This window comes from Aspergillus melleus (genome assembly GCF_016097325.1).
Source record: "Aspergillus melleus strain CBS 546.65 chromosome Unknown contig4, whole genome shotgun sequence".
NCBI lineage: Eukaryota > Fungi > Ascomycota > Eurotiomycetes > Eurotiales > Aspergillaceae > Aspergillus > Aspergillus melleus.
This window is the reverse complement of record NW_025763373.1, coordinates 1,018,446-1,043,593: the sequence shown is the minus strand read 5'-3', so window position 1 is coordinate 1,043,593 and position 25,148 is coordinate 1,018,446. Positions and strand designations below refer to the sequence as shown.

The window sequence follows — 25,148 nt, the reverse complement described above, 5'->3', positions numbered from 1 at the left end:
GACATCTCCCATCTATTCTATATTCAGCCATCTTATCTTCATTCTTTGTGATCCATCCCAGTCCCTCCCACCATGAGACTCCTTCCCGTCACTCTCTCTGTTCTTCTCCCCCTTCTTGCAGCCAACCTGTCTTTGGCTGCAGAATGTGGCACAAATGATGATGGGACATATGCAGGGCATTGCGGCCCGGGTCTTGAATGCATAGGTCGTAAATGCCAGCGCCGTCCCACGGAAGGAGAGTCATGCGTCCGAGGAGTCCATTGCGCTGCAACTCTCTACTGCGACGAACGAGACAAATGCGTGAAATGGCGACAACCAGGCCAATCATGCACCCAATCCTCTCAATGCCAGGACAGTACTTGTGTGAAAGGTGCTTGCATCCCATACGAATTCGGTGCTTCTGGGGGCCCGTGTGTGGCTACTTCTGATTGCCCGGCGAAGGAAACCTGCGGGTACAGTTTAATCAGCTACCTTGATCTGAAGGAGAGAGTTGAGGCCTGTGGGATCGAGTCTTTCTTTTTAAACAAAGAGCTGAGCTGTAAGCTGGATAACAAAGCCATATTGAAGAGGGCGGGCGAATTGAGAGGTGGCATCCGCGAGTGCCGTAAGAAACGCGACCTTCATATCGGAGAACTATGCACATCCAAGACTGAAGCAAATGATGAGGATACAAGGAATGATGACAGATTGGATGACTGTGGCAAGGGTCTGCACTGTCAGAACGGGATATGCCTGCTCGATTCTATGAAGTTTGACAAGGCTCCGAATGGGCTCTGGTGTGAGGAGGATTCGCAGTGCGAATCGGACAATTGTGCAGTTTCAACGGATGATGGACATGAACTGACATATTGTGCTGCCAAGAAGTGAATTAGATTGGAGCAGAGAGGACTGAAGGAAGTTGAAAGCGATCTCCATGTTTTAGGTATCTTTTGTTTGCTTCTTTAAAGGGACACAGTGATAGCATATAGCTCGATGCGATCTTGCCATAGGTTGAGCAGTAGTTATCGACTCGATCTACCTTCATATTGTCAGTTTGTTAGAGGATAGATCAGTATAATTTGTTTCTATTTAATTGTTCATACATTGCTGTTATTGACTTGCTAACGGCTTCACTTCCTGACTATTGCGTATACAACACTTACCATGAGTAGAGTCTGTTTTCTAGTTTTACTTCCCCCTTCCTTTCTTCCCTATTCAGTAATGTTTCAAAGGCTGGCAGGGACATTAAGAATGACCGACAGGCCAATGAACGGTGTCCAGTTTTCCATTGTAATGCCCGTGCCGCGAAAGGCAGGCAAGGCACAACAATATCTGACAGCAGTGCTAAAGATGTCCAGACCAAAAATATTCAGTGGTACAAAGTCCGAATTCAATAGCGATTAGCTGATCCCGAATGGCTAACCCCGAATGACTAATCCATCTGGCAGGGTCCAAGGAAGCCGTTGGGATGCCTCATGTGGCGTCCTTGTATTTTCCGCAGACGCTATCTTTTGTCGCGTGTTTATAAAACTGTAACCTAAGCTGATATAGTGCCATTTGAGGCAGTCGAGTCTATTCTGGTTCAAAGAACCATAACACCAGTATAAGAAGTCTTCGGTGTCGCCAACGTCAGCAACAGCCAACCGGTTAAGCGGCCCCAGACGATTGCCATGCCAGATCAAATGGCTCTGTTGACGAAAACATTCCGTCATCTCCCAATGCCCATTCAAAATCGGCAATGAACTGGTCGTCGAAATGTACAGGGCCTTGTTTGTCCATGAGTCCATTCGGCGCACTGGCAAGGGTCCCAAGGTTGTCACGACTGTAAGTAGCTCCTATATACTTTGTTAAGCGTTTAACCTTGATTTCGGTATCCTGCGGCGAACATACCATCAGATGTCGTTCCCTGCAAAGAGGCTGTTTGGCGGCACTGAGGGTCGAATTCCTCCCGCCACCACCAGACCACGTCGATGACAATGCTTGCGGCGAGCCGGCTGCGGATCCGAAGAGCGGTATACTCGCCATTATCAGATCTACGGAATGCCCTCGTGCTATTCCAAAGTTGGTTCATAATCGTGGCTAGCATTGCTGCGGTATCATGCTGATCCACTGACATCTGCCGTGATAACTGGATTGCCGCAAAGAAGGACGTTTTTGCTTTCTCAATATCCAAGCCATCCATTGCAGGGCCCTTGAGTATGCGCAGGAGGGAAGTTGAAGCCAGCATCAAACCAAAGAGCATTTGAGTGGGCACGGTTCCTAGACTTGACAATTTCTGGCCTAGGCTCTGCAAGTAATCCACTATGGCACAAGACGTGGTCATTATTCGAGAAAGGCAGTCTCTAGATACGGGGTCGTGAGCCTTGAAGAAATTGTAAACCTGAATGTTGAGACGACAGATAGTAGTGTAAAAACGTTCCTCGTCTGCCAACAGTTAGTTCGATCCAATTCCAATTGAGATTGAGCTATCACCTGTATCAGTCTCCACCTCCAGACTGCTGACCTGACCCTCAAACGATCGTAAGAGAACATCTAAGCCCCTTTCCTGTTCCCGTGACATGACTCGAATCCCAAATTCTGTCATGGCCGTGCTGCATCGTGTAATGAGATCATGAGCTTTGACATACAAAGCCAAGGACCGTGAGATCTTTCGGAATAGAATTTGACGCTGGCCTGTATCCGGCTCCAGATCATTCAGTGAGCGAGGCGGCAGTCCTTTCTTGTTGCATGATCTACGTCCGGTAAGTTGGAGAAATGTCGTGGCAAAAAGAGATAACATACTGCTGATATGAGATAACACAATGCGCCCACAGCTCCGAACGCCGGGCCAGATCGGCCTCGGATGGAGTTGGGATCTTGATTTTTGCGAACTCATGACTGGACATTGGAATGTGAAGCCCATTTTGCATAGCCATATGCAGCAACATTCCTCCCAATACGAAGGTTGTGTCTGGTCTGGTGTTTCCCTTGGGAAAAGGCCACGTGAGAATAATCAGGATGCCTTGAATAATGTGCCACTGTGGGGACGTTGAGGCAATTGATACCATGGCCATTTCCGTAACACTCTGTCCAAGAGCTGATAGAAGCGTGGGGTTCTGTGAATACGTCCGAGACGCAACGCCTATTACGGCCCAGAACAGAAAAGGGCACTGCGCGTAATAGAAGTCAGGTGCCATTTGAGGATCCAATATGGGTAAAAAGGGCGCATATTCAGCAAAGAACCTTCAACGACTGTTAGTTCCTTGTGCACCAGGTCCCCCTTCGATGGTTTTTCGAGCATACAGATGAAATAGCTCATCAATCTCAGTCCCAGAAACGTGGACATTGTTCAAACTCCGTGGCTGCGTAACACCTTGGATCCGTTCTCTCGGTGCCATTTCTGCTGCAGACAGAGACGGTCCCACGAGCGCTGGAGGATGGGGAGGCATTGGCGGCGCATAAGCAGGAGCCGGTGATTGTGACTGGGGAGTAAGGTGTGTTCCAGCCCTATTACCTGCGCCATGGGCCTTCATTTCAGCCGCGGCCGTCAACATTGCGATGGGTGGCGACTGAGGTTGAGCGCTTTGAGAAGACCTCAGCTTTTGGCGCAGCTGATCGGTCTCATTTTCTAATTCGGAAAGTCGTCTTACATTCCATCAGCTCCAAGTTCGGTGATATGAATTGAACCAGTGAACCTACTGACGCTTGTGCTCTCTCCGAAAGGGATCGGAGATGACACATTCTGTTTTCATTCTAAGGCATCTACTGCAGGGTCGATCCGAATGAAGATAGGCATCGCATTTTGCCTACGCCGGTGTCAGGACAAGGGTATGTAGCATGGCGTTGGGTTGGTTCCAAGCAACCACCTTTTGCTGCCTACACTGTGTGCATGCCTTTTTGCCTCGTTTGGGCGTCCTTGGACAGGAGTTAGCCGTGCCTTGAAAACAGACATTACGCTCTTAGAACCAACACACCTTTCTGAATTATGATCCATGTTTGTCAATCTCAGTGGACATCATGGGCGATCTCATTACCCTTCGACTATTGAGGGATTAGAGAGACTTGTTGAGCGAAAGCGGGAAGGATGTTGGACGGCATAACAATTATGGACGATGATTATGCAGAGTATTAGGTCAGCATGTGCACCCGTAGTTGGCAACTGGCTCCGAGGCAATTAAGGTCTGATTGGCTGGTGGCACCGGTACCGGCCTACCTTTTTGGTCGCCTGAGGCAGCTCTGCCGGCATTATTCCTTTTAACTCCGTTGCTTAACTTGATTGCTTACACGCCCACGAGTGCAACCCCCCTACGCCAATGTGCCAGCCCTGATGGGAATCGCAAGAGACCTACGGAGTAACTACCCCAGGTCTAGCACTAGATTCTACGAAGGTCCTGACAATCCCTTCTATATATAGGAGAACCTGCTCGAGCTAAAACTACGAGTACGGCATTTGGCCTGCCCATGAAACCAATCAACGCTGAGATTTGGTGCTCACAGCTCCCAATAAGTCCATGCCAATCTGTCTGATAGCATGATCTTGAATGCAGTGCCTTTTCGTGTGAGCTCCTGGGTTTGCCCTTTTCTCGAAACGGACATGGCACCGCGAAATGGCGGAGACGGACTGTTTTTAATATAGGGATTGACGTCTTGGCAGGTTAGAGAGTGAGTCGGAGTCATAACAAGACCAGCACAATAGCTTGGCCCCCCACTTCCTCCTTCAAGGAGTCGGAGAATTTCCCCATTCATGATGCCCTCATACGGCAGTTGCGAGTAGACCGGTTGGTGGAGAATCGCATCCATGGGTTCGAACGGTTGCCCTTCTGACCGTCGAGGCCCTGCTGCCCACAACGCCCAGAATCTCGTTGTATCAGACTTATCACGGAGTGGAATTCCATTCCCTGTCCCTGGCGACTAATTCGCTTGGCAGTCTATATGGGTTGAGAACTTCTTTCCACAATCATGCTATATAAGGGCCAATGTCTTCAGAGCCCTACGGCAGAGCTCGAGATCTCCATCCCATCTTCCTTCATTTTCTCAGCTATTGACTAGCTCCTTCATTCTTTCATCTAATATACTTTCGTTCCTTTCTCTTACATTTCGTATAATTTTCTTCCAAGATCAACATGAAGGCCACTCTTTCTCTCACTGCCGTCCAGCTGCTGGCCAGCCTGGGTTCGGCCCTCCCCACGCACGACCAGTCCCTTGCTGGTGTTAAGCGTGCCAATGCCTCTTCCTGGAACCCCCCTTCGGACCTGGTGACCCCTCTGAAGGAGGTAAGAAGTCGTCGTCTGCCCTATCATCTCAAGGCCCATTCAAGACTAACATTGAATGTCTAGGTCTGGGACCACGAGATGGACACCTACAGCGACCCGCTCGGCTTCAAGAACTACGGCTTCGACCAAGTGATCGACGGCAAGGGCAAGATCAACTACTGCGTGCGCTGGGACTCGACCAAGTCGGTCACCGCCAGCCAGCGGGAAGGCATCGAAGCCGCCGTTCGCAAGGGCTTCAACAAGTGGATCGAGAAGCTCGCCGGCTTTGATGGTTTCCCCTACGAAACCGTGGATGTCAACGTCGTTGGCTATGCCGTCAAGGACAAGTCTCTTCTGGAAGGCGACACCTCCGGCATCGAGGTCTACACCACCACCGACGCCGACGGAATCCCCGAGTGTGACCCTAAGTGTGGACGATTCTTCCACCAGGATGGTGACTACAGTGCCTGCGAGGCCGGTGCTGACCGTCACTACGGTAAGTGGCTGTTTGCCCCATCTATTCTATTAGGCCGCACCGATTGACAGCTTCATAGACCAGAGCCTGTGGCTCAGCGATGACTTCGAGGGTGGTGCCGGTGGTGACTGGGGCCAGCGTGTTGGCCAGCAATACTTTGTTGAGAGCTTGGACCAGGAGAACCAGCACATCTACCTGCACGAGATCGGCCACACCTTTGCCTTGGACGGTATGTTTTCCTCCTCACCTCCTCTCTTACTCCAACTTCTCTCTTTATTTCCCTCTCATACAATTGAATGATTTCCTAACTCATTCCTAGATTTCTATGACTGGACCCCCACCGGCCAGGACAGCTTCATCATGCTGGCTGGAAGCGCCACGGAGATCACCGAGTTCGACGCATGGATGGCCCGTGACTGGTGGCGCAACCTGAAGGACCGCTACAGCCTGTAAGGGTATCGTGTGTCGGCATGGAAACTCGTAATCAACATCACTGCTTAGTTCTTGGAGCTATTAAGTGAGTATTCAGTTGAAAATCAGTAGATCGAGGACCCTTTGTATCTACTGAACCACTAGCCAATAATATTTAGTTCTATCTGATTGTAGATCTATTAGCTTTTTGTCTTATCTGTTGTTAGCTTCAACTTGCTGTGGGATTGCAGTGCGTATTTACTCAGGCATAGTACTAATGGAATCGTCCCTAACTCTGAGGTTCGTTACTCATACACCTCCTTGTCAATCATCCTTTCAATAGAACTCTTTCTTTACTGGTGTGGTTGTCTCAACCAACGGTGCATCTGTGTGTTTTGTACTTCTGCCTGGAGTAGAACTAAACCAGGGAACTTGACCACCAAGGTCACCTTTCACTGCCAATTTCTTAGCTGATAGAAGGGTTCTGACAAGAGAGCCGACACACATCCAGGCTATGAAATCCTGGCTCCGATAATTGCAACATACATTCTTATCCGGATAGTTTATCCTGCAAAAGCTATGATCACAGCATGGCTGGTGGATTCACGTGTTTCTGCTCAGCTCTGTTAAACTCGATAAATGGACCCCGAGCCTCTGGACCCCGACACTCCATGCAAAATCCAAGCTGAAAGATAAGAACTCAAATCAATCAAGAATGAACAAGTTACACCCGGAAGCACAGTCCACAGTCCCACCATAGAACCACTGCAATCTCCCGAGATCATGAAAATATGTGACTCAGATTATCCAATCCACTCTATCCGATCGGATCACCATCACTATCACCAAAAAACGCGAATGCTCACGGTCCACCACAGTGTGTAGGACATAAAGGGGAAATTCTGTTACTTCCGAGATGACCTGCCCTGACCTGACCCATCCTTGGACTACCGACCGACCGGTGTTGTTCGGTAATTCTTCAAGTGCCAAGTGGAGGGGTTCCTTGTGCTTGGGGTCTGGGTCTCTGACGGAGCTTAATTGAGTTAGATGCATCTTTAGTTAGTCTGGTGGGTACCTGGAGACCGACAAAGTGGCGGGATTGGAGAACATCTCGCTAGATGCTGAGAAGGAGGGGTTTGGAGGGGTTTGTTGTATCTCTATTCTCGACAGCTGATGATCTATGATGTATGCTTCAGCTCCTCGTTGCCGGCCTTGACTATTTCACGCATCATTCGCACAGCCAACGATGTCAAAGCATTGACCTCCGACCAATTAATACTGCGGACATGGTCAATGGACGGGCTCGTTGACCGAGCCAATGCGGTTTTTGCGACCGTGAAGGCGGGGAAAGAGACTGAAGCGCGAGAAAGTACTCCGATAGAGATCACTGCCAAAGTCGAGCCCACTGGAGCCGAAAAGAATCATTTGGAATTGCTAAATGCCAGATCGAAGTCGCTTCGGACTTCCTCCCGAATATATCGCCGATCGGAAAGGGCTGAGAAGCTGATCCTGTAGGCTGCCGGAGCATGCAAGTGCAACAGAGAAGGTATATCCACTGTGCTCACGTCATCCTGGGCGTAGGAGGAATCAGTAAACGAGATTCCAAATACTGGATAAGTGGCGGGTGGATCCATGCCCGAGGATTTGGAATCCGGTGAAATCAGAGTTTCGCCGTGACGCAAACACTGCAGCCATGACAAATTCTGCAATCCGAAGCGCTGGCCAGAGCGCGGGGCATGGAAGGAAATAAATATATCGTTTCGTGCAGCCTCAAGGGTCCCCAAATCCTGAGCACCTTGTGAGTTATCAACTGGGATTCTTTTCGCCTCCAATACCAATCATCATGCCTCTCTCCGGCCACTGCCTCTGCAAAGCCGTCACTTACACGGCGGACGTCGATCAGCCGGCGATCACTGCCTACGACCACTGTGACGACTGTCAGCGCCAGAGTGGCTCGACCTATTGTGCGTATCTTGCCCTTGGCTTTCTTCCATGCATCGCCTCTTACAAATTGGCTTGCCCTACTAACCTGTTGCAGCTCTGGTCGCGGTCGTGCCCAAGGACAAGCTCACCATCAACGGTCCCATCAAGAAGTACTCCAGCAAGGGATCTTCGGGCTTTGACGTCCACCGCATTTTCTGCTCCGAATGTGGCTCCCCCATTGCTCATGATCCCGATGCCGCTCCCGAGATCATTGCCCTCAAGGCAGGCACGCTGGACTCGGAGATCAAGAAGAACCTCAAGCCGGTATGTAAAGACACTGCCCCACGGATTATCAACGGGTGCATTCACTATGAATCCTGGCGCTAACAGTCGATTGAAGGACACGGAAATCTGGACAGTGAGCAAATTACCCTTCTGCCAGGAACATTTGGCCAAGCCATTCACCCACATGCCGGAGTAAAAGGGTGACACGTTGGTGGGAGAATATTATTGATGCTGAATGACTATCACGGAATTAGCGAGATGTTGAATATGAATGACCATTTGTCTCTTGATCTTCTCAGATATGTATCGCAAAACTGTTTTCTTTAAATTTGTCTTTCGGCCCGACATAAGGATTGACTAGGCCTCTTGCGAAAACCAGACAAGTGTTAGCTGTATTATTCAGTATGTAGCAGGTTGAAATGTCACCTCTTTGCTCGAATTTCTGGAGTCTTGATCGCTCAAGAGAGCTGTTTCCCAGCCACAAATGAGTGGTACGGTTTATCCTATCACCCGTATGTCATTACCAGCGGCATTCACAGCTCGGGGACAACGCGATAATTCCCTCAGCAACGGATACCATTTCTAATAAGCTTCAATATGGTGTACACCGAACGTACCACAAAATACGTGGTTGGTCTGGGTCGTGGCAGAGGTCAGTCCAACAAAACGCCACCGCATGTGAGAGTATCCAGGAGGATGGGAAAGGGATGATGTGAGACAAACCCCGGATGAAGTGGTTCACGGGTTGGACCAGCGAATTTGAAATCATACAGCCTCAGAATCAGGAGACTGGGGAGGTCTAGTGTTCCGGTAGACGGTGAAGTTCTGCAGACAATATGAGAACCGGGATCAGCTTCCCCGTAGCCAAAGCTGGGGCCTCCTAAAGATTGGTCAACATGGCAAAGGGAGGAAATAGCTGTTCGTGCAATCTCGGTCGCCGTCCTACGGATCAGCGCCGCGAGGGTGTCACCGTGCTAGCGATAGCCGCATTGCACTCCCTGTGTTTCTGGTTCTATATGATTTTTTGCGTAACGCCCTACAGCTGACTGCAGGTGGGGGGGGGCGCCACACGGGGACTAGGTATGGAAGGTGTTCTATGTAACCGTCAGAGTCTAAGAACCATGCAGTGTTATTGCTACACCGTTGCAGGTGTGATGACTTCCGGGCACGCCTCAGCTACGCTGGTAGAGAAATGGTGTTGGCCCGTGGGTTCAAAAAGGCCTCTGTTCACCGTTGACTTGTTGCAGTCAGGTGAAAGAAAAAATATGACCCCCTGTTTATCTCTATTTTCACTTGGTGCATGATTGGTTTCCTGGTATATCGTTGTACTGTCACGAGTTCTCGCACCATGAATCGAGACCGACTTCCAAGGACTTCTGGGAATGCCTTGCCTAAGAGCGTCAAAGTTCGATCGACATGCAACGCCTGTCAGCAAGCCAAGATCCGATGCAGTCACGAAAAGCCATCTTGTCGACGATGCCAGAAGCATAAGATCGAATGCATATACAGTATGTCCCGGCGACTGGGGAGGCCGGCGAAAAAGAGAGATTCTTTGCACGACAGTCAGTTTCTGAGCCAAGAGTCGTCGATGTTCCCTAGCCATCAGGCGAGTCGAAGGATTCGTAGTCCCAAGAAAGGCAAGGCAAAAGAGGGTGCAATATTAGAAAGAGACCAAGGAGAGCGATATTTCCAGGGCACAATAGAGAAGATGGTGTTGGACAGAAATCCTTTCGATGATAGCATGATTGAGGACATGTCCTTCGAGGATGCAGGCTTACAAGCCTCGTCATTCTTGAATTCAAATAGGGCATCACCCTTTCCAGGTTTGTTCTGCTCTCACAGTATCTCAATTGACGTGACTAATAGTCAACTCAAATGCAGCCTCGGAAATCATCGATTTATCTTCCGATAGTTGGCTGCAAGATTTTGTCCCTACACAACCCTCGGATATGGATTCCGACAGCAATCTTCTTCAGACTATTTGTGTCAGCCAGACAAAGCCAGAGGATGTCTTCCCTGCTTCTCAAATGGACATTCACGACCTAAATAACACAATGGGCGATGCAGGCTCTTCTCCACAATTGCGAAGTCAGTCACTTTTGATGGACTGCTATTCTACCGGCAATGTCCTTGTACCGAATGGTGAGGGACCGGACTTCGTTCAGGCTATGCCCCGGCTCCAGCCCTCAGCATTTATGGAGCATCCTGTGAACGAATACCAGCCATGGGCACAAACCCTCTCCTCCTCAATCGAATCTTTACCGAATAGGACATCCGTCGAAAGCGAAACTCTGGAACCTCCGGCACAGGGCAAGCCTGAGAGACGTATGCTCGAGTATAAGCTTCCGCCCAACGACCACAGAGTCAAACCCCTTATACTAAGCGCCGACGGGTCTCGTCAATTCCAGTGTCAGTGTCATGAGCAAGCGGTTCGAGAGCTTATGCAGGTGAATTTGCTAGTCTATCGCACGGAGTCGACCATTACCATCGACTCGATTCTTAGCTGCCAGCGGGTATTGCAGCAATTGGCGGAGACTGTTCTCCAGTGCGGTATCTGCTCTAAGACAATGGTAAATCTTCTTATGGTCGTTGTCGTGAGCATCGACAGCCTGGTGGGAACGCTCGAAAGAATCACATCGGTTGAGAACGGGTTGGTAGAAGGGATGTTCCACGAGCAGCCAAATGATGGCTGGCCCGAGTACTCTCGAGTTTCCAACGGCGGACGACAAAAAGAAGTTGGGAATCATTTCAATCTGCAAGTTGAAGCCTGTCCTTTGCTGGTGGGTGGATTTTGTGTTCCATCCGATGAGAAAGTCTCCTTTGTTCATCAGGTGTTGCATGCGAGACTGTCTGGTTTATTGGGCACTGTTCGTCGCATCCACTTCTGCACCCAGGAGATGCTGGCCGTCTCAGCATCACAAGGCAAGCTAATCATGATCATGGAGACGGATCGGAAATTGCGGTTGGTCATGATGAGAATGAAGATGCTCACTGGGTAATGGCGAGGCCAAACAATGAAAAGTGCATGCTTTGATGTTAATTCGAATATACCTCTGAGGTGCAGATATTTCCTGTCGCCCGGTGTTGTAAAACATAGGCTGTTAGTTCTCTCACACTATTCGCTGCCGATAGGCTCTGTCACCGCCAATGAAATGCACGAGGATTCAGGAAATGACAAAGGAGGGCCACACAAGTCAATTCTTACGTTCAATGTGACGGTTTCCCCGCCCCTCCTGCCTTGGCAGATGTAGGTCATCTAGACACAGACATCGTTCGTAACAATCGACAGCCGTGTAACCTTGCGATGATTTTCAGTGTTACACGAGGCATTGGCCCCATAAAGGACGGACCAACAGGTCGTGTTTTCTGCGCCGGGGACGAGGGTAATGTGAGGCGGCGTTCCATGACAATCCGTCACCAACCGTCCGAGGCCTGGTTTCTATTGGGCTGGGATCAGGAGGAATCAAATGAGACATTGTAGATGTTGCACCCTTCAGGTCGAGCTTACTTGGTCCCAAAGCAGGACTTGTCTGCGTGATGGCTAGCTCGAGAGGTACCTGGCGCTAGCACTCTGAGATAAGTAATAGGAAAATGTATCATGGGATTTGACAAGGCATGTACCGATCTCTGCTCCGTTAACAGAGACACGCACTCACAGGCTCTGTTCATGCTTCTCTCGCACTGATGGAGACCGAAGGAAAGTGTCAATGTTCCATGAACGCTGTACAGATCCTGACCGAGCTTCGTGATGTCCACACCGTTGTGGAGCTTGGGACCATTCTTGACTTAGTTCATCGTGTCTATAGCCAAGGACAGACCATCCTTCAGTGCAAGGAATGCAGAAACAACCCCCAGTCATCCTTTGTTACCATTCCAGCGCTTGCGGAGCAGTGTCTATGTCTCTTCGAGGCTATCTGTCTGGCATATGGGATTTCGCGCCAAAACACTCTGTTTGACCCCGGTGCGCTGGCATTTGAACAACCTTTGCCGCAGTTCATCTGTATCCGCAGCAAAGTTCAGCTGGGCGAGACGGAGATGGACGAAGAAGAATCGGGGGTCCTTGTGCGGATGCTCCTCAGTCGAAATTTAATGAGACTTGTGGGTCTTTTAGAGGCTCTCCGCGAAATTCTGCAATCCCTGTCAAAGGACAATACACAGTCACATCGAACAGGCCCGCTGCAATGTTGTGAGTCTTCTGTGGAGACGACCATTCGCCGATTTGTTGTTTTTATGGAACAAATAGGCTTCGGGTCCCAGTAGGTAAGTAGTTGGTTCATATTCCAGCAAGTGGGACAATCACTAATGCTCTTAGGGAGCCGAGTTAGTTCTGCAAAACAAAAGAGATGACCGGGGGGGTTGTTATCTCGTATTGATTAGATATCTGGTAGTGTGTTGGCTTCAAGGCAACGTCAGAATGTACTTCAGGGCAAATAATTGCAGTCGGCGTTAATGAAGAAGTACTTGTGAAGAAGTTTAGTCGCATGAAGTGAGTTAAATTGTCGATGTCCCATTTGGCTCAAACGCCGATGATACCGTCCTACCCATTGGAAACGGCCCTGACGAGGCAGAGCGGGGCCTCCTGGTCGTGGATGCAAAGGGAGTGACGAGGGGACTCGAGGGAAGATGCAAACGGAAGGGGGACCCTTGAATGTTTTATAAAGCCTGAGGCTGCCAGGGGTCCGCATTCGGTCACGAACGAAGCCTGAGGCCAGAGGTACCGGTACCTCGACCCACATGGTGGGCGCTATGGCCGATGATGTCACGGTGACCGCCAGGCTGCCCAGCTGGTCCGTGCCTGTATAGATCGCGGGGAGCCAATCAGCGGGGCCAACCGTTCCGCGACTTCCGCTCGCTGAGTCAGTTTTTGGTGACCTGAGGCATTGACCGAACAATCACTGCGATGTTCGGGATTTTCGGTCTCTCCTCGTTTCCTTCCCTTCTTTCTGCATTCCGTCAACCCCTGCCATGTTCTCGCTGTGAAGTCGCTTGAATTCCGTCCAAAAATATCCCGCTCTCTTCTATCCTCTTGCCCTTACCTATAGTCTCATGGCATATGCTTCATCCACACCGGACTCCCCAGCCGAGGATGTCCGACAACGCCCTCCGCGGTATCCTGGTGAAGACACCACTCCGACGAGCCGTCGAGAGATTTTGGGCTGGTATGCCTACGGTATTGCGGCAGAAGTATTCGCCGTTTGTGGTGTAGGTATGGCTTACTTTTTCTTTTTCTTTTTCTTTTCTCCCCATCTTTCTTTCCCGCACCGCAAGACTGGAAGTGTACTCATCAAGATTGCACGATACAGGTTCTTTCCTACCTCTCACCCTCGAACAATTGGCACGCGAACGCGGAACCCTTCAAACCAGCCACCTCCCCTGTACCGGTCCGGACTCTCCTTCGGCAGCTCCTGGAAATGGAACCGCCCCGGCGATGTTTCGACGCGATGGGACAGCCAATGAGCAGTGTGTTGTAGGACTATTGGGTCTGGAGATCAACACCGCTAGTTTCGCCATGTACACATTTTCGCTGGCTGTGCTTGTCCAAGCATTGACTTTGGTGTCATTCAGCGCTCTCGCGGACTATGGTATGACCTATAATCGCTTTAGAACCCCCGACCCTTACGGGCTGACCGTTGACGACCTCCTTTCTCCATCATGTAGAGAACAACCGTAAAACACTTCTACTGGCGTTCGGATTCATTGGATCGATGACCAGCATGTTGTTTGTCCTAATCGCACCACCAGTTTTTGTTCTCGGCGCGTTGTTGGTGGTCATCGGTGTTACATGCCTTGGCTCATCATTTGTCGTCCTCAACTCCTTTTTGCCCGTTCTGGTGGCCAACGATCCGTCCATTCAAGAATCACCCAAGCAATCCGAAGAGATGCATGATTTTGAGTCCGATGCGGGCTTTTCTCCGCGCCGAGATTCGTTTGCCGAGGCCGAGTACAACTTGGGCTCTCGCGGCCCTGCTGGTCCGGGAGGGGGGAACGACTCGAAATCAACGTCACCAGAACTGCAATTATCAACTCGTATCTCATCCAAAGGTGTCGGACTGGGTTATTGTGCCGCAGTTCTCGTACAGATTCTAAGCATCACTATCCTCTTCACGCTGTCGAAAACGTCCATCCCGAAAATCTCAGGGACGCTTCCTCTGCGATTTGTGCTTCTGCTGGTGGGTATCTGGTGGTTTGCCTTCACTTGGGTGACGCGTCGGTGGCTGCGCAACCGCCCCGGGCCCCCATTGCACTCGTCCACTGCCGGCGGGCATGGTAGCCGGTGGCGCGCTTGGCTGGGCCTGGTCGGCTTTGCGTGGAAGTCGTTGTGGGGAACCATCAAAATCGCGGTAAAGCTTCGGGAGGTGATGGTCTTCCTGGTCGCATGGTTCCTGTTGTCAGACGCTATGGCCACTGTGTCGGGTACGGCCATTTTGTTCGCGCGCACGGAGCTGAAGATGAGCACTACGCTGATCGGGTTGTTGTCGATCACCGTGACACTTTCTGGTATGGCGGGAGCATTCCTGTGGCCGGTCGTGTCGCGCCGCTTCGGACTCAAATCGAACCATACGATCATGATTTGCATTGGTCTGTTCGAGTTGATCCCACTGTACGGCATGCTCGGGTTCATTCCGGCTTTTAAGAAATGGGGCGTGATCGGGCTGCAGCAACCATGGGAAATCTTTCCGTTGGGAATCATTCATGGAATCGTCTCGGGCGGCCTGTCATCGTACTGCCGATCCTTCTACGGACTGCTGATCCCCCCTGGCAGCGAAGCCGCGTTCTATGCGCTTTACGCCGCGACTGACAAGGGGAGTTCGTTTATTGGACCGGCCATTGTGGGACTGCTCATCGATGCAACAGGCCAAGTGCGAACGGGATTTTTCTTCATTGCCGTGCTGATTGTCCTGCCAATCCCGCTGGTGTGGATGGTGAACGCGGACAAGGGACGACGCGAGGGAGTCGCCATGGCGGAGCGACTGGAGATGGAACATAAATCCGAGGGAGGCGAACCCACCGAGGAGGCCGAGGGCCTGTTGGCGCGTGGGAGGTGAACGCGACGACGTGAACGAAATATGGAATGGGATGTGTATATGTGGCTACGACCGACATGACCCCGGGATGGATAGATAGAACGGATAGATCGTAGATTGATAGATGCGTTCGCCCGTCCGAATACAACCAAGATCCACTGCACTATTGTCTGCCTGCCTGCACCATTGCATCATCGCTATTTTCATCGCTCCGATCCTGTGGAATGAGTCGACTACTGGGTCCAGATGATCGATCAATCGCCGTTGCCTGTCTGTTTGGTGCGCCGTCCATCTCAATGACAGGCGATCGTTCGAGGTGTCAGACGAACAATGCAGGAGTATATAGTTCTAGACTCTTCAACAAAACACAAAGGCACTGTGAGTTCTTGTCCCTGGTAGCTCTCCCCTTTCATCGTCTCTGTTCTCGCAGCACTCACGATGGATGTCAGCTCCGATGCAGAGTCCTTGTACTCTTACGCTTCCACGGTCGCTCTCGATGACTTTCGCGACAGAAGCAACGAACTCATCGAGGGCTTTCCCCATCCACCGCGACAATCAGGATGCGCGTCGCCCACTGCCTCCGTGAAGACCCTACGGCGCAACTTCTTCGTCAACGAGTTGCCGCTGTTGCAAGAAACGAACCCATACGATGGCTCCGCCGAATTTAACCCCGTGCGCGAAGACGGGCTCTCGTACGATCTCATCGCCCCGTATGGCGGCGGCGATGCCCCGCTGCACTCTCTGGAGCGCATGGCCGACGTAATGTTTTCCATCGACCATATGCGCACCATCCTCAATGACTCGCGATATCTGGCGCAGTTTCGCGAGTTCCTGCTCGACGAGCGACCGCGATCTTTGTCCACACTAACCTACTATTTGAACGCCTGCAAGGCCCTCAAGGCGATTGAGTACGCCAACTCTCTCGTGCGTCTATCTGTCGACGTGCCACCACCTTCCATCCAGCCCGTCGATCGTAATCATCACCTGCAGCCGGTCGGACTCACCGGTAACCCGGCACTCGAGCGACGCGTACAGGAGGCGCTCCTGGCGCTGACCGCGGAGGAGCTCCCGGCATTCATCACGTCGCGATGCATCTCCATCACCAGCCAGATTGTCGAAGAACGGGTCCGAGGAACTCTCCCGGAGAAGTTCCAGGGCACGTCAGATGCGCTGGCGGAAGTCTTCTGTCTAACGGATCCGTCGCGACCAGATAACCCGATCATCTTCGCATCCGAGGGTACGATGGCCATGTCTCGGTGCTGTCCGTGGTCGCTAACACGGGCGTAGAATTCCACCGCACAACGCAGTATGGCATGGACTACGTGCTTGGCCGAAATTGTCGATTCCTGCAAGGGCCCAAGACAAACCCCCATAGCGTGCGACGCATTCGAGAGGGCATCAAGTCGGCCCGGCATCACTCAGAGCTTTTTCTCAACTAGTAGGTTCATGTTCTTCGCCCGCGATTCGCCTCTTGCTGTCGCTGTCGCTGTCAACTGTACGGATTCTGATGATCTCCTCCACTCTTCCAGTCGACGAGACGGGTCTCCGTTTATGAACCTTCTGCAATGCGCGCCACTCTGCGACGGCCAAGGCAACGTCCGATATTTCATCGGTGCGCAAATCGACGTTTCGGGGCTGGCGATGGAAGGCGCCCGTATGGATTCACTGCAGACGCTACGCACGCAAATTGAACATAAGCAGCGAAGCGAAAATGAGGGCGAAGTGTCATCTCTGCTACTACCAGACCAACCAGAACAGCCCGACCAACCGCAACAAAAAGATGAAGACGACCAACAACAGCAGCAAGCAAAGCCACCCAAGTCCGAGTTTCACGAGCTCTCCGAGTTATTCAGTCCCCGGGAGCTCGGCCTGGTGCAGGACCACGGCGGCGACCTCTTCCAGCCCGTCCTAGATCCCCGTCTCAGTCTCCGGAGTCAACGCATGCAATCCCGCGCAGACACGTCGTGGGAGAACCAGGAGCTCGAGGCCATTCGGAGTCGGGAATTCAAATCTTCCTTTTTCAGGACATCGCTGACAGGCGTTTATGAGAATGTATGTCCGAGACCTATCCACAGGGTCACTGCACACCACGACCTTGTTTCCCCTTGTTCGCGGTGGTTATAGTATACGTTGACTAGCACTCACCAACCTCCAGTATCTTCTCGTCCGACCGTATCCCTCGCTTCGTGTCCTGTTCACCTCCCCATCCCTGCAGATCCCCGGGATGCTTCAATCGTCGTTTCTCTCGCGTATCGGCGGATCAGCGGACATTCGCGACGAATTGCTGCATGCGATGATGAGCGGTCGCAGTGTAACGGCGCGCATTAAGTGGGTGAATCGATACAATACCGAGGGTCGGGATCGATGGGTACATTGTACGCCGTTGCTTGCGAATAACGGAGAAGTGGGTGTGTGGATGGTGGTCATTGTCGACGAGGACGGTTCGGAGGTAGATAAAGCGGAGGGAGAGGAATCGGATTGATTCCTTTTTTCTATTTTGTGTTTTTTTCAACAATGTCATGAATATATTGTAGTTATTTAATAGATGTATTATTTCGATCTAACCGTCCTGGGTCTGGGTAGTAAATTATCTGATTCAATCTGGGATGTACATACATCGATGTCATATTGCATCTCAAAAGAATCGAATGCTCTATGTATACGTTTAATTGGTTTCTTTTCTGTAAGTTCTATCACTGTAGATGCTGTTACCGAACCCTGACGCCCTTTTTGCCCATATATCCAGATAACCAACCCATACATACCCAATCCGACAACGCCATGTCCCCAATCCTTAAGACCAGATATTTCACTCTCTCCGCTCCGCTCCATTCCCTCCCACCGCAGCCTCTTCCTCCTTCTCTGCCTCTGCCTCATCTTCATCCCCTCCGAAAGTCGACTCGCGCATGAACGGACTGCGTCGTCGAATCTCCGGCCCCTTCCACACCAGCACCAACGGCACCACCGACAGCGCCACACCGATGAACCCCAGCAACGAGCCGGCCCATCCGTATCCCAGCCGATCAAAAAGCTGATACGACGCCAGTGGTAGAAACGCTCCGAAGGAATTCCGACCCAACGACGCCGCCGACAGCGCAGACGCCGCGTACTTCTCGTACGCGTCCGTCAGGTAGTTAATGACGGCCATGTAGATCGAGTAGATGCCCAGACCCGTGGCGGCGATGCCGCACGTCGGCACGATCCAATGCACGTGCGGGAAACTCGACCACCCGTACCAGAACAGCCCGCCGGCGAAGAGCAAGCTCCCCGGGATGGACGTGTACAGGCGCGCTTCGGGTATTGGGCGGCCGGGGACTTCTTTGTTGCGGCGCGCAGACCGCAGGTAGATCATGTCTTGAAGGGGGTTGATGATGGTGCCGATGAGCGCGCCGACTGAGATGGCGAGCTGGATGAGTCCTGTCTGGAGGGTGTTCATGCCGTAGTTTGTGCTGAAGGTTTGGACGACGCTGCTGAAGAATAGGAAGAGGATGCCCCAGGCGAAACTGATCCAGAGGGTGAAGAATGCTACGACGGGCTCGGTTAGTAGCATGCGTGTGGGCCGCTCGAATGACACCTGTAGTAGCTTCCACACGCTCGTTTGGCTGATTTCGGCCTCCGCGTAGACCGGGCGCCCGGTCTCTTTGCGGATCTTTTTGGCGCGGCGTGAGAGAATCACGTCGGCGCGGGTTTCGTAGAGGATGAACCAGAAGATGGGGAGTAAGCCGGCGTTGTAGATGATTTGGATGTAGAATATCCTTTGATGGAGTGAAATTCGTTAGTACAGGATTGCAGATTGGACTTATGGAATAGAAGCTCACCATCGCCATGGGTCATTCTTATGAATAGCCTGAATGGCAGAGCCGATGAACGGTCCCAGAGCAATTCCAATGACACTAGTCAAGCCGAATAGTGACATTGGGATACTGCGTGCCTTGTCACCACGCCAGACGTCACTGATACTACCACCGACGATGTTAATCGACACAGACGAAGCACCGCCGCCGAAGAACCGGGTCACCACCAGCGTCGCGAAGTTTTGCGCAAAGGCGGACGGGAATAGCGATATGATCAACAGTCCATATGCGACAAAATATCCTGGCATACGACCCGACGACTCGGTCAAGGGTACGAAAATGAGCGGCCAAAAGGCGGCTCCCATGTTCCAGGAAGTCGTGGCCCAGGCCAAGTTTGGGAACGGCGTATTTTGCACATGGAACTTTTCTTCCATGTAGTTATTCCCGGCACCGTAGGAACCGGCCGGGAGACCGGTCAGCACCGATCTGGAGGCATTGAATGTCAGTTGAAGCCAGATGTATAGTATCTCAAATTGAGGACGGCTCACATGATGCAGATGGTGATGGTTAACGTCCATTTGTACGAATTGCTCCAATTGAACCTATACAGGACCAATAGCCATTAGTCGCTGTTCGCTTTTCAGTTCGAACTTCAATTTCGTTCCCTGGACCACACGTACGGATTATCCGGGTCATCCTTCCCATCCCAGGTATGAATTTCGAGATCTTCCTTATCTCGAAGTGCATGGTGGCCGACCACGCCGACGTGGCTATCCCGGTGGACGAAAGATCTCACACTGCGCATCGTACGATGTAATATTAGCCTTTGTCCGGTCTGATCCTTCGCGTGAAGCTACTTCTGCAGCAGAGAAAATTCATACCGGCCCAAAAAGGAATCGTCAAAATCATTAGTATGCGTGCTGGCCCTTCGCAGGGTACGCTGCGGGTCCGAGGTTGACATGACACACGAAAATTGTTCTATCTTGCACAGCTTCGACTTGTTCCTTGTTCACTAGTCCCAGACACGTCGCTCGAGAGCCATGATCTGCAGCGACTTGCAGCAGAATGGTTTTATTAAAATTGGCTGGGGCGTTGTCTTAGCATAGAGCGCCGAGAACCACGGACAGGCCGGTTCTCGTGTCGTCATGGAACCGGAGAAACGTGCATGATGCGGGTTGCTGCGGGCCATGATGTCGACAATTCTAGTTAGTTTCTTTGTTCTTGACCGTTGAGTCCCGGTGTGCCGCCTGGTAGACCAAGCCGGTCCGAAGTGGGCTGGACTTGAGATGCCCGGTTTGTCGGCGGACCCAGTCGGTGATTTCACTGCTGAGACTAGTAGTAAGTTGTGCCTCCCGATGATGTCATACCATCCCGGTCCGTCCCACCTGGTGAGATCACCACTTCCTATTTATACCTCCTCACCACCTCACCTTCTCTTTCTTCTTCATCAATCAATCTATCTATTAGTCCTCTCTACAATCCTCTGAGAACCTCTACCTCCATCTCTTTATCTCCTACAGAACATATCTCCTCACAAACAATCAACATGCCCGTCAACGTCCCCGCCGCCAACTCCCTCCACGACTTGCTCAGCATGAAGGGCAAGGTCGTCGTCGTCACCGGTGCCTCCGGACCCCGCGGAATGGGTATTGAAGCCGCCCGGGGCTGTGCCGAGTTCGGTGCCAACGTCGCCATCACCTACGCTTCCCGTGCCGAGGGCGCCCAGAAGAACGTCGACGAGCTCACCAAGACCTACGGCGTCAAGGCCAAGGCCTACAAGTGCGACGTCGGCGACTGGAACAGCGTCGAGTCCTTCGTCAAGAACGTCCTCGCCGACTTTGGTCAGATCGACGCCTTCATCGCCAACGCCGGCCGTACCGCCAGCAGCGGCATCCTCGACGGCTCCGTCAAGGACTGGGAGGAGGTCATCCAGACCGACTTGACCGGTACCTTCCACTGCGCGAAGGCCGTCGGCCCTCACTTCAAGGAGCGCGGCACTGGCAGCTTCATCGTCACCTCTTCCATGTCCGGCCACATCGCCAACTTCCCTCAGGAACAGACCTCCTACAACGTCGCTAAGGCTGGCTGCATCCACTTCGCTCGCTCGCTGGCCAACGAATGGCGTGACTTCGCTCGTGTCAACTCCATCTCCCCCGGTTACATCGACACCGGTCTGTCTGACTTCGTCGACAAAGACACCCAGAACCTCTGGCTCTCCATGATTCCTCTCGGCCGTAACGGTGACGCTAAGGAGCTCAAGGGCGCCTACGTCTACCTGGCCTCCGATGCCAGCACGTACATGACTGGCAACGACATGCGCATTGACGGTGGATACTGCGTGCGGTAAACTGATGGATCTTACGAAGCATGTAAAAATAGCTTTTCTATATATAATGCGGGACGTTATGATATATGAATGAATATCTTTTCAAATTCTAGTTCTTTCTATCACTTCCAACAAACCTTAAGTCTTCTCTCTTCAAGGTCCAGCAATCGCCTTGGTAATCTCCCCCTTCTCAATGTAGATGCCCGACCAGAACCAGTCCTCAGCGCCGCCCTTCTCGCCGTTATCCAGTCGCAGTTCGCCGACATGCCAGTCCTGCGAGTTCGTCTGAGCCGACGCACTCACGGGCTTGACGACCTGCGTCAAGGCCTCCGATCCGTTCGACGCCCAGAGTCCGACGGTTTGCGCATCAAAGTCGATCTCGTAGGCAAAGTTGTACCAGGTGCCGGGCTCGAGATCGGTCGACCAGTGGGATTTGCCGTCGGCCATCCAACGGAGGGTCTCTTCGTCGCCGCCGTATTTCAGTTCGGTGAAGTGGCTCTAGAGGGCCTGTGGTTAGTACAGTCCGTGGATATATAGATAGAACGATGAATGACATACCTCGAAGAACGCAATCTGATGTTCGAGTCCAGCCACGGGCGCGTTCTTCTCCTTCGTCTGCAGCGAAAAGTGGTAGAAGAGCTGGCCGGAGCCTAGGTCGGCCTTGGTCTGAGGGATGAGCTCCGATCGCATCATGGTCTGGCCGTTCCATGACGCAGTGTCGTCCTATTTTTGTGAGTAATTGCTTGGACCCGATCAATTCTAGAGCTGCTGAGGCACTTACAATTGTGATGCGGATTCCCTTAGCCTCTGCTTTGTCGGCTGGGTTCTTGAAGTCGGAGGACAGCTCCAGGTAGTGGGAGGTCTCCTCGGAACCATGAATGTACCACTGGAAGGGCTCAATTTGGTTGGACCATGACCCTGAGATGATGAGCTCTTCTCTGCAGCGCTATAGTGGTAACCCAAGAGAAAAGAACTCACATTTATCGAAGTGGTCGACGGTGAAGGACTCGTTGAAGAAGCCGTTCCAGACGACAGTACCGGCCTGAGCCAAGGGAATGTAAAAGAGAATGGACTTCATTTTGAAATTGAACTCGACAAGAAAAATTTGAAGAATAGAATGAGAAGAGAAAAAAAAAGCACTGCTTTCTGTCGCCTACTCTTCAACGAGTGTCAAAGGACTTGGCTTTATAACCAACCGCCCGATGGAGCCGGTTTCAGACGGCGTTTCAGATAGATCTACACTGCCAAAACTGACACGGAGTCATTCATTAAACTAAAATCCAGCAAGGGAGTCTTCATGACGATCATTTGGATTTAACCAGGTCCGGCCCGTCCATCCGACACTCGCTGCGAGTGACGGTGAATCCATCGCTGCTTCATCATTGCATTTCGTTGCGGTCATGAACCCTAGGTACAGAGTCTTCCTTTCCCCCTGCCATTTCGGTCCTTCCTTCGTAGTCCGTTCCTCCCTTCCTATCCTCACATCTTCATCTTGCCACCACTCTCGCCAGATTCCGTCCTTTCCACATCCACGTCCTCGGCCAGGTGCATCCGTGGTAGCGTCCGCGCCAGGCGTGGTGGATCCAGCACCGACTTGGAGCGCAGGAAGATCTCGTCGATCTCTTCGAGCGACCGACCGTTGGTCTCCGGGAAAAAGAAGTACACGACGGGCACGATCACCGCATTCAACACGGCGAAGATGATGTAATAGCGGTACTCGATGGTGTTGAAGCCGACGGGGGTCACCTCCGCCAGCAGGAAGTTGAACGTCCAAACTGCCGCCGTGGACACGGCGCTGATGGCCGCGCGGAGCTGCAACGGAGCGACTTCCGTGGCATAGAGGAAGGTGAGACCGGAGTAGCCGACGGTGAAAATGAACTCAAAGACAAACAGGAACACGACGGCAGTGACCAGCGCGCCCGTGTTATCGGTCAGCGACGTCGTGCCTGCCAGGACGGCCATCGACGCCGACATTCCCGCGGCACTCCAGAGCATCAACGGGCGCCGACCTAGGCGATCGATGGTGAAAAAGGCCAGGAACCCGCCTAGCGGTTGCGTCAGGCACATGGATGCCGCCAGAATGCGAGACTGCAGGGGGCTCAGGCCCAGATACTGCTCGAAGATGGTCGTTGCGTAAAAAGTGATCAGGTTGATACCGCACATCTGCTGGAACATCTGACCACTTGCTGCCAGCATAGTACGGTGGAAGAGTCGCTGTTCTCCCATGCTCAGCATGTCTAACCAGGACCCTGTACCCGACAGAGCCAGCGACCGTTCGATGTCAGCCAAAGCCATGTTAATAGCCTCATCATCAGACGGCAAATCCGCCAGCGCTGCCAGGATTTCCCGGGCTTCACTCTGTCGTCCACGCTTGACCAGCCATCGTGGTGATTCGGGGAAGACGACGATGAAAGCCATGACTAGCAAGGACAGCACGATTTGGAACGCCAGCGGGAACCGCCACGACACGGAGTTTCCGGTGACAAAGTAGAATCCAAAGTCGATCCACAAGGAAAAGGTGATGCCGGCACCGATGAAGATGCCGTCCGTCACGACATGGGCACCGCGCTTCTTCGCCTGCGAGATCTCGGCCTGCCACACTGGCACCGTGGCCACGTATCCGCCGGTCCCCACGCCCAGCACCAGGCGGGCAACGATGAACTGGGGCAAACCGAACGAGGTGGCCATCAGGATGGCGCCGATGATGGACACGGCGGAGGTCAGGAATATGACGCGACGTCGTCCCAGCAGGTCGCCCAGGTAGATGCAGGAGAGGGATCCGAAGATCCCTCCCACAGTGTACAGGGCAACCACAGTGCCTGACATGTCAGCAAGAGAGCTACTTTCACCAGGCTCAGGGATATCAGAGGAGGGTTACCCTGAATGGTAGAGTTATAACGCTGCTGCTCTCCCGTCGTGGTCAATGTGTTCATCTCGGGGAACGTCTCCGAGAACGATTTGAGCGTCAAGAGACCGCCAGTGACGCCTTGGTTATAGCCATAGCAGAGAAATGCTGGACAAACGACCAGCCAGATGATAGCGCGGTTCAGCAGAGCGCCGCGCAGGCCGAAATAAGGCTGCATGGTTAGATCATACACGCTCGATTATAGACAAAATGATGATAGATCATACGATCAGAATGGGCGGCGATTTCCCGCTAGATATACAATCGATGTTCCATTAAAGGACCGTTGATCCCATCTCCTACACACGCAGTGAGATACAGAAAGTGCCGTATGTTGCACGGGCTTCGTGCCCGGCCATCGGCGGCACCCGTGGATCGCCACTTCCCCAGAATTTGGCTGAAGCACCAGAGAGACTCTAGTCGTCTGGACTACCAGATGCTTGGCTGGGGATGGGGTCGCTTAGAAGCCCCCGCTTGCATTTGAGCAGCTTAGATGGCCGGAAGGTGGATTTCTCCACTGGACGGGCTACTCCCATCGGACCCGGCCGATGGACCTCGGGCCAGCCAAGATGGATCTTCACGAACTCATGAAAGGAGAGGGAACGCACGTCGACGACAGGCTGGGATTCTCTGTGACTCTCTGTAACCGTTACTCCGGAGGACAAGTCAAGCTCACATGGTGAAGAGAGCGAGTGAAGGTTACCCTCCTCGCAGTTCTGTTCCTCGCTTCTCAGGATGAACGCCCTTCGTTTACGGGGCTGATCGGTACCTACTGTGGATCAGCCGGCTTGATA

General features: G+C 52.2%; 11 protein-coding genes across 11 annotated transcripts; 6 read left to right on the top strand and 5 right to left on the bottom strand.

Annotated features, from left to right (window-relative positions):
* Nucleotides 1-1,626: 1,626 nt before the first annotated feature.
* Nucleotides 1,627-2,539, bottom strand: LDX57_007321 (uncharacterized protein; the record flags this gene model as incomplete). Its single annotated transcript, XM_046089037.1, has 3 exons — nucleotides 1,627-1,814; nucleotides 1,870-2,403; nucleotides 2,452-2,539. The coding sequence occupies 3 exons, from the start codon at nucleotides 2,537-2,539 to the stop codon at nucleotides 1,627-1,629; spliced, it is 810 nt and encodes a 269-aa protein (XP_045945007.1).
* Nucleotides 2,540-4,265: 1,726 nt separating this feature from the next.
* Nucleotides 4,266-5,182, bottom strand: LDX57_007320 (uncharacterized protein). Its single transcript, XM_046089036.1, has one exon. It carries the CDS (start codon nucleotides 4,756-4,758, stop codon nucleotides 4,450-4,452), a length of 309 nt encoding a protein of 102 aa, XP_045945006.1. The 5' UTR covers nucleotides 4,759-5,182; the 3' UTR covers nucleotides 4,266-4,449.
* An 87-nt stretch (nucleotides 5,183-5,269) lies between these two features.
* Nucleotides 5,270-6,179, top strand: LDX57_007319 (uncharacterized protein). Its single transcript, XM_046089035.1, has 2 exons — nucleotides 5,270-5,914; nucleotides 6,005-6,179. The coding sequence occupies exon 1, from the start codon at nucleotides 5,310-5,312 to the stop codon at nucleotides 5,751-5,753; it is 444 nt and encodes a 147-aa protein (XP_045945005.1). The 5' UTR covers nucleotides 5,270-5,309; the 3' UTR covers nucleotides 5,754-5,914; nucleotides 6,005-6,179.
* Nucleotides 6,180-7,939: 1,760 nt separating this feature from the next.
* On the top strand, nucleotides 7,940-8,500 carry LDX57_007318 (GFA family protein; the record flags this gene model as incomplete). Its single annotated transcript, XM_046089034.1, has 3 exons — nucleotides 7,940-8,060; nucleotides 8,135-8,343; nucleotides 8,420-8,500. 3 exons carry the CDS (start codon nucleotides 7,940-7,942, stop codon nucleotides 8,498-8,500), a joined length of 411 nt encoding a protein of 136 aa, XP_045945004.1.
* A 1,753-nt stretch (nucleotides 8,501-10,253) lies between these two features.
* Nucleotides 10,254-11,303, top strand: LDX57_007317 (uncharacterized protein; the record flags this gene model as incomplete). Its single annotated transcript, XM_046089033.1, has 1 exon — nucleotides 10,254-11,303. The coding sequence occupies one exon, from the start codon at nucleotides 10,254-10,256 to the stop codon at nucleotides 11,301-11,303; it is 1,050 nt and encodes a 349-aa protein (XP_045945003.1).
* A 2,047-nt stretch (nucleotides 11,304-13,350) lies between these two features.
* LDX57_007316 (MFS transporter) lies at nucleotides 13,351-15,350 on the top strand (the record flags this gene model as incomplete). The annotated part of the gene is made up of 3 exons (XM_046089032.1): nucleotides 13,351-13,510; nucleotides 13,608-13,886; nucleotides 13,963-15,350. The coding sequence occupies 3 exons, from the start codon at nucleotides 13,351-13,353 to the stop codon at nucleotides 15,348-15,350; spliced, it is 1,827 nt and encodes a 608-aa protein (XP_045945002.1).
* A 417-nt stretch (nucleotides 15,351-15,767) lies between these two features.
* On the top strand, nucleotides 15,768-17,811 carry LDX57_007315 (uncharacterized protein; the record flags this gene model as incomplete). The annotated part of the gene is made up of 4 exons (XM_046089031.1): nucleotides 15,768-16,566; nucleotides 16,617-16,767; nucleotides 16,859-17,381; nucleotides 17,485-17,811. The coding sequence occupies 4 exons, from the start codon at nucleotides 15,768-15,770 to the stop codon at nucleotides 17,809-17,811; spliced, it is 1,800 nt and encodes a 599-aa protein (XP_045945001.1).
* A 327-nt stretch (nucleotides 17,812-18,138) lies between these two features.
* Nucleotides 18,139-20,084, bottom strand: LDX57_007314 (putative MFS multidrug transporter; the record flags this gene model as incomplete). The annotated part of the gene is made up of 5 exons (XM_046089030.1): nucleotides 18,139-19,084; nucleotides 19,148-19,609; nucleotides 19,672-19,725; nucleotides 19,804-19,920; nucleotides 20,005-20,084. The coding sequence occupies 5 exons, from the start codon at nucleotides 20,082-20,084 to the stop codon at nucleotides 18,139-18,141; spliced, it is 1,659 nt and encodes a 552-aa protein (XP_045945000.1).
* A 585-nt stretch (nucleotides 20,085-20,669) lies between these two features.
* On the top strand, nucleotides 20,670-21,470 carry LDX57_007313 (SDR family oxidoreductase; the record flags this gene model as incomplete). The annotated part of the gene is made up of 1 exon (XM_046089029.1): nucleotides 20,670-21,470. One exon carries the CDS (start codon nucleotides 20,670-20,672, stop codon nucleotides 21,468-21,470), a length of 801 nt encoding a protein of 266 aa, XP_045944999.1.
* Nucleotides 21,471-21,602: 132 nt separating this feature from the next.
* On the bottom strand, nucleotides 21,603-22,527 carry LDX57_007312 (glycoside hydrolase family 131 protein; the record flags this gene model as incomplete). The annotated part of the gene is made up of 4 exons (XM_046089028.1): nucleotides 21,603-21,947; nucleotides 22,008-22,172; nucleotides 22,231-22,367; nucleotides 22,428-22,527. 4 exons carry the CDS (start codon nucleotides 22,525-22,527, stop codon nucleotides 21,603-21,605), a joined length of 747 nt encoding a protein of 248 aa, XP_045944998.1.
* A 401-nt stretch (nucleotides 22,528-22,928) lies between these two features.
* Nucleotides 22,929-24,532, bottom strand: LDX57_007311 (putative MFS sugar transporter; the record flags this gene model as incomplete). Its single annotated transcript, XM_046089027.1, has 2 exons — nucleotides 22,929-24,268; nucleotides 24,328-24,532. 2 exons carry the CDS (start codon nucleotides 24,530-24,532, stop codon nucleotides 22,929-22,931), a joined length of 1,545 nt encoding a protein of 514 aa, XP_045944997.1.
* Between the last annotated feature and the right edge of the window lie 616 nt (nucleotides 24,533-25,148).